This window comes from Mauremys mutica, chromosome 12, assembly GCF_020497125.1.
Source record: "Mauremys mutica isolate MM-2020 ecotype Southern chromosome 12, ASM2049712v1, whole genome shotgun sequence".
NCBI lineage: Eukaryota > Metazoa > Chordata > Testudines > Geoemydidae > Mauremys > Mauremys mutica.
The window spans coordinates 25,430,060-25,436,670 of NC_059083.1; the positions used below are offsets into that span (position 1 = coordinate 25,430,060).

At 54.1% G+C, this 6,611-nt stretch overlaps 1 protein-coding gene across 1 annotated transcript in view; it reads right to left on the reverse strand.

Annotated features, from left to right (window-relative positions):
- The window catches only part of LOC123344879 (zinc finger protein RFP-like), a 36,180-nt gene extending 31,935 nt beyond the window's left edge, over positions 1 to 4,245 (reverse strand). Inside the window, exons 1-3 of the mRNA XM_044981369.1 lie at positions 3,829 to 4,245; positions 1,066 to 1,161; positions 251 to 481 (exon numbers count right to left, since the gene is read on the reverse strand). Coding sequence (XP_044837304.1) covers positions 251 to 481; positions 1,066 to 1,161; positions 3,829 to 4,245 — 744 coding nt within the window. The remainder of the gene's footprint in view (positions 1 to 250; positions 482 to 1,065; positions 1,162 to 3,828) is intronic.
- Positions 4,246 to 6,611: the final 2,366 nt, after the last annotated feature.

A 6,611-nucleotide genomic window follows, 5' to 3' on the forward strand; every position in this document is an offset into this window, starting at 1 on the left:
TTTCATGTGGGTCCCTACATCTGTCCCCAGAGTTCAAAGTGGGGAGGGAATCCTAACATGAGCACACTCCCTCCCCGCTCCTCCCCCTCCCTCCCAGCATCTCCTGCACACAGTGGAACAGCTGATTGCAGCAGGCAGATGGTGCTGGAAGAAGGGGGAGGAGTTGATCAGCAGGGCTGACTGTGGGTAGCACTGAGGGGGAGAGCTGGCTGTCCTGGAGCACCCACCTATGTTTCTCAATCAGTCTCACCTGTAGGAATTCACTCGCTGGCTTCTGACACTTCCTCTCCAGCTCACTGATCAGCTCACTCAGACGGGAAATCTGCTCGGAGAGTTTACTGAGATTTTCATTCTGGATCCTCACAATCTCCTTGTCCAGCTTCTCCAGATGGGCCAGGAGGAGTCGCTCTTGTTCCTCCAGGAACTGCTGCAATTGCTGAAATTCAGACACAATCTTCTGCCTCTCGGTTTTTGTTTGTTTCTGTATAAAATAGGGCAAGGGCTGGTCAGGGACATGGATGGAGCCCAGGGTCCTTTCATGGAGAGCTGAGTGTGCAGGAGGGTGATTTTCTTTGAAAATCCTCAGATTTCTGACATTTGACTCTACCCTGTGGGTACTAGGCAGGGGATTCTCTCACACCTTCCCTTTTGGCCCCTGTGTCCCTGTGAAAGGGAAGTTTCTCTGTCAGTCATGGTCAGCATCTTCTGTTATTTATGGTCTGTGGAAATTCAGACCCAGAGCAGCAGGAGGCAGGACTCAGCACTACACTAACAGAGACCTCAGGGCAGTTAAAAGAAACAAATGTTTTAAAAATGCACAAAATGTCTAGACCCAGTGGACAAGCACTTCACGGGGACATTTGTGTGAATTCAGGCAAGCCACAAGGACTAATAATCAACTGCAGTGGAAGCTTAGGGCTTGTCTACACATGAATCTAACCCAGCAATCCATGATGATGGAGAAACACACACAAGCCCGTGTTCACGTAGGCCACACAGGAGTCTGCTTCCAGTCAGACCTCCCACTGCCAGTCCCACAGCTGGTTCATAACAACAGGCACCTACCAGATATTCCCAGCAATTCCTCTCTCCAGTCGCTTTCAATCCCAGCAGCTTTTCTCTCTCTTCCCTCAGAGTCTTCAAATGGGCCTGGATTCTTTCCTGAAGAAACAGAAATGATTTGGGAGGTTTCATCTGGATAGTTGAGAGGTGTTTTTCCTGTTTGGAAGTGGGTGTTTTTCCACCCGAAACCCAAGATGACTGTGGTTCTAATCGCTTTGTGACATCAGGACCACCAAGGTGATGAAACCTCATTAATGGAAACTAGGAGCATGTCACATTCAGACTCGTTACCAATTCTGGTTCAGTGTTTTTAGTAATTAGCAAGAGATCTCAATTATACCCAAGCTTTACTGGTATTTGTGAATTGATTAATGGTACAGAGCATAACAGCAGGGCTGGCTCCAGACCCCAGCATGCCAAGCGCACGCTTGGGGTGGCGTGCCACGGGAGGGTGGCAGACGGCTCCGGTGGACCTCCCGCGGCTCTGGTGGACCTCCCGCAGTCATGCCTACGGAGGGTCCGCTGGTCCCGCAGCTCTGGTGGACCTTCCGCAGATGTGCCTGCGGAGGGTCCGTTGGTCCCGCGGCTTCAGTGGAGCATCCGCAGGTGTTTCTGTGGGAGGTCCACTGGAGCTGCGGGACCAGCGGACCCTCCGCAGGCACGTCTGTGGGAGGTCCACCGGAGCCGTGGGACCGGTGACCGGCAGAGCGCCCCCCGCGGTGTGCCGCCCTGCTTTGGGCGGCGCAATTCCTAGAGCCGCTTCTGCATAACAGGGCACTGGAGTCACATGGGGGTGAATCAATAAACCTGTTTTTTGAAGGTTTAACAAACAAAGTGATACAAATCTCAGAAGCCACCTGGGTTTAAATATGGGCTGGGATTTCAGCCCTGTCGCCCTGGGGCTGCACTGGTTGGGCAGAGCTGGTCTAAGCACCAGGGCAAAACTCATGAGATGTCGGGAGGCCATTCGTCTGGTTTGAAGCTGCACAGTCCAGTTGTGTGGAGCACTATCCCTGTCCGGCAGGGTCCCAGCACTGGACGTGGTTTTGTCTGGTGCAAAAGGGAGAGGAGGAGACTGAGGATGCAGGAGGACACCCGTGAGGGTGGGGGCGGGGCTGGGGTGGCACCTTCATGCAGAATGATGCAGGCGGGTGGCTTGCTGGAAAAAATGGTGGTGGGGTCCACACAGGGTGACTGATACTGGTGAGGACGGGCCCATGCAGGCAGGCATGGGTATATCCGATGTTCTGGGGATTCCTCAGTGACCTCCCTAATTAGACATGATGCAGATTTGTATAAAGAACGGGTTGGGGTTTGCCCCAGTACTGCCCTAACCCCTCTCCATGGCAATGCCCCATGGGTAGGTCCCCACGCTCACATTCCCTGGTAAAGATCCCGGAAGCAGTGCATTCTGGGAGATTTCAAAAGGCTGCCTGGTGGGACTAACGGAACCACTCTGGCTGGTCCTTGCCCACGTACACAACAGTGCAGGTCAGACTGGCACCGGTCAGCTCCAGCCTGGGGTTGGTTTTGCTACAACTTAGTGTAGTCCCAGTAGTACTTGGCATGGACCTGAGCTGTCTGGAGCCCTTTTGTGTGCGGACTGAAGGTTGCTCCGGGTCCCACACAGCGTTTAGCCCAGTTATCTCCTCTAGTGCAGGTCGGCAGCATCTGAGTTTAATCCCTCGTGGAGAAACACAGGAGTTCAGAATCCCAGTGAGAAACCTCCTCTCCCTGCTGGGACTGGGACCTTTATCAAGGCGTCTCTCCCTCCTAACGGACACAGTTCATCACTGGGTGGGGCTGATGCTAAGATGTCAGCATGGCAAAGTGGTTCGGGTCTTGGACTGGGTCTGGGGAGATTTGGGTTCTATGCTAAGCTCTGTCACTGACATGCTCGGTGACTATGTGCAACTCGCTGCCCCGCTTTGTGCCTCAGTTTCCCTTCCCACCTTTTGTCTAGCTAGACCAGTGGTCACCTACCAGTCGATTGCGATTAACTAGTTGATCCTGGAGATTCTCCCAGTCGATCGCAATCTCTGGCAGCTGGAACTGTGGCCAATGGGAGCTGCAGGAGTGGTTCCTGCAGAGAGAGGCAGTGTGTGTAGCCACATGCTCCCCTCCAGGGGCCACAGGGGCACATTGGCCCCTTCCAGGAGTGGTGCAGGGTTGGGACAGGCAGGGAGCCTGCGTTAGCCCCGCTGCACTACTGACCAGGAGCCGCCTGAGGTAAATCAGTGTCGCCCAGCTGGAGCCAGGTTCCCTCACCCCCTCCTACACCCCAACCCCCTACTCCAGTCCTGACCCTCCTCCCAGAGCCAGCACCCTGTGCCCTCACCTGAACCCCAACCCTCTGCCCCAGCCTGGAGCCCTCTCCTGCTCCCCAACCCCCTGCCCCAGGATCAGCTCAGAGCCCCCTCCCAGACTGCAAACCCCTCGGCCCCAGCCCAGAGCCCCCACCCCCACCTGAATCCCAGCCTCCTGCCTTTGACCGTGAGTGAGGGTGGGGGAGAGCAAAGGAGAGAGGGGGGGTATGGAGTGAGTAGCCCTTCTGAGTGGGGCGGTGCAGATCCTGCTTTCAAGATTTGATATTTTGCCTCTGTTGCCACATTGTCAGATCATATATTTTGTTACAGCACCTCCTGCACAATGAAGACTTTACAGAGCTGAATGATGAGTCACACCCGTGACAGGGAACTCTCAGTGAAATTAGCCTGTAATTAAACCCCAGACGTTAACCCATAAAATTTCACAGCAATTTCCTACCTTGTACTCCTGGGCAGCCTCCTCGATGGGGACCACCGTGTGAGCGCGGTGAGCCCGGGACTCTCTGCAGATCACACAGATGGGGGTTTGATCCTCTTCACAGAACAGTTTCAGAGCCTCCTGGTGTTCCCCACACACCCTGCCCCCTCCTGCTCCCTTTGCTGCCTGTAAACTCAACTGCTTGGTGATTTCTACGACATTTGCCAGCTGCCTGTTGGGCCTGAGGTTTCTCTGTTGCACAGTTTCTCTGCACTGAGGGCAGGAGGCGGCTGTATCGGATCCCTCCCAGCACTGGGCAATGCAGGCTCGGCAGAAATTGTGCCCACACTCCAGACTGACAGGTTCTGTGAAATACTCCAGACAGACGGGACATGTCGCTTCCTCCTGGAGACTTTCCACGCGGTTCTCTGCAGCCATGGCTTCCTCTGGGCAGTTTGTAACAGGCTTTGTTTCAAATTCCTGAATTCAAACTATGCCCCGCCTGCAGCAGCAAGGGGGTGTTTCCTTGCCTGAAAATGACTCCTGCTGTTTGCTGAACAGGAAGGACCCAGCCAATTTTACCCTTGGTGGCTTTAGTGTAAAAATGTACAATCACACCAGTGACAGGTAACTTTCAGTGAAATCAGCCTGTAATTAAAACCCCAAAGGGCTCCCGGCCTGCAATCAGCTCCTGAGCTGGTGGGGAGGGTCACTGGGGCCAGGGGCGGCTCTAGGTTTTTGGCCGCCCCAAGCAGTCATGCCCGGGAGGCGCCCCCGAGCTGCGGGAGCAGCAGACCTCCCGCGGGCATGACTGCGGAGGGTCCGCTGGTCGCGCGGCTCGGCTGGACCTCCCACAGCTGTGGGCGGTTCGCTGGTCCGGCGGCTCCGGTTGAGCTGCCGCAGTCATGCCTCCGAGCCGAGGGAGGAAAAGCACTGAACCTTGGCAGGAGCCGCACTGGCCAGGGGTGGGGAGAAGAAGCCCCGGACCGTGGTAGATGGGCAGGCGGCTGGGCAGGGTGGGTAGGAGAAGCCCTGGACTCCAGCACGAACCACGCAGGGTGGGGTGGGGGGGCAGAAGATGTGGGGCTGAAGCCCGACCCCCTTCTGTTCAGAGATGGCCTGAGTCCCTCTCTCTCCCCTGCCCCCTGCTCGGAGCTGGCTCTAACTCTCCGGCTGTAGAGAAATTCAGCCCAAATCTACTAACCTTGGTATCTCCGTTTCCCCCCTCACCACATAGCTATGAAGGGATTCAGCTTAGGAGGCAGAGTCAGCATTAGCCGCATTTGGCAGATGGGATCTAGGGTACACAGAGGTTAAGTGACTTTTCCAAGACCAAAAATTATACAAACCTGCCGCCTATGTGCAGGGGCCCTGTGGCTGGGGGGTATCCCCCTATCCTGGTGCCCTTGAAGGATCAGAGTGTGTGTGTCTAAGGAAGACTAATCAGGCTTGGCAGAATTCTTTATATATACACATAATTAACAGATAGTATTGCAGCTAGTTTTAAGCATTTTTTCAATATTTATTGAGTTACATTTTCACTATTGCACAAAACTCAGGATTTAGCATTTCCTTCCAATTGTTCTCAATTTCAGTTTTCACAGTTGCGGGAAATTATAGGGGGATACGTCAATAGTGTGTCAGACCCCAATGATTTAATGTCACTAGACACCGAGATTCAAAACGTTGAAGCTTTATAACCATGAAAACACAGATGGTCACATCACCTATCAAAAGATACAGTCACTGTCCTTCAATCAAACTCGAATAAGTTCTCAATCAGCCTTGTTCTTACTTTGTGTATCTGTAATTACCATTTATTATCAATTGAAATATTTTTCATTGGTCTGTGTGTAGACAGCAAAAGCAACTGTAACCCCTTTGGGGTCTAGAAAGCATGGCCCCTTTAAATCTTTTTTCCCAAGGGGGAGGGGGAGAGTAAGAAAAAGGAGGGAAACTCCAGGGGGCAGGGCTGGAGCTGGAGGGAGAGAGAGGGGAAGCAGCATGGCTGGCCCTGGAGAAGGAAGCAGAGAGAACCTGCCGGAGCCCTGAGGAGGACAGGCCAGATCAGGGACAGCCCAGGACAGGAGCCAGGAGGAGCCCTGTGCCGGGGGGAATCGCCCAAGAAGGACAGGCCAGAGCTGGATCCAGTATCACGGCTGCCCGGAGCTGCGTGGGACTGTGAGTACTGGGGCTTGTGACTCTGCACTGGGAACAAGGAGGGAGGCTGCTAGATAGTTAAGTGGGGAGGTGGTCGCTCTGTGTGGCTTTGCAGAGAGCGGCAGAAGAGGGCACCGGAGGGGTTTGCTGGGGAGAGTTCACTGGCGCCGAAGATGACCAGGAGCACCCAAGACTCACCACCGGACTGGAACTTTGCTCAGGCCTCCTGAACTCTGTGTGCAGACACATTGCTCGGTGTCTGCCCTTCCAGACTGTGCTATCACTGGGCCCGTGGGCCTTGGTTTGAATGCAGCCCTGTTTTACTGCTCCCCCTATATTTCCCCTTGTTGTTTTTCTCCTCCCAGCCCTCTGTAAATAAATATCTCCCTTTGTTATATCCATTGTACTTTTCCTGTGGGTGTGTGTGGTCACTCTGGGGGGTTTGGAACAGGTGCCCCTGGGGTGGAAGGGATTTCTCCTGCTGCATTCCTGCGCGCGCTGTCTCTTGGCCAGAGCTGCCTGCAAAGCAGACTCCATCTTGGCCACGAGGGCGCTAAAGTTACACAACGTTGGCCAAGATTTATGAATAAAATCTAATTCTTCCAGGCCTGGTGATGATAAACTCTCAGGCTAAAAGCTTGGTT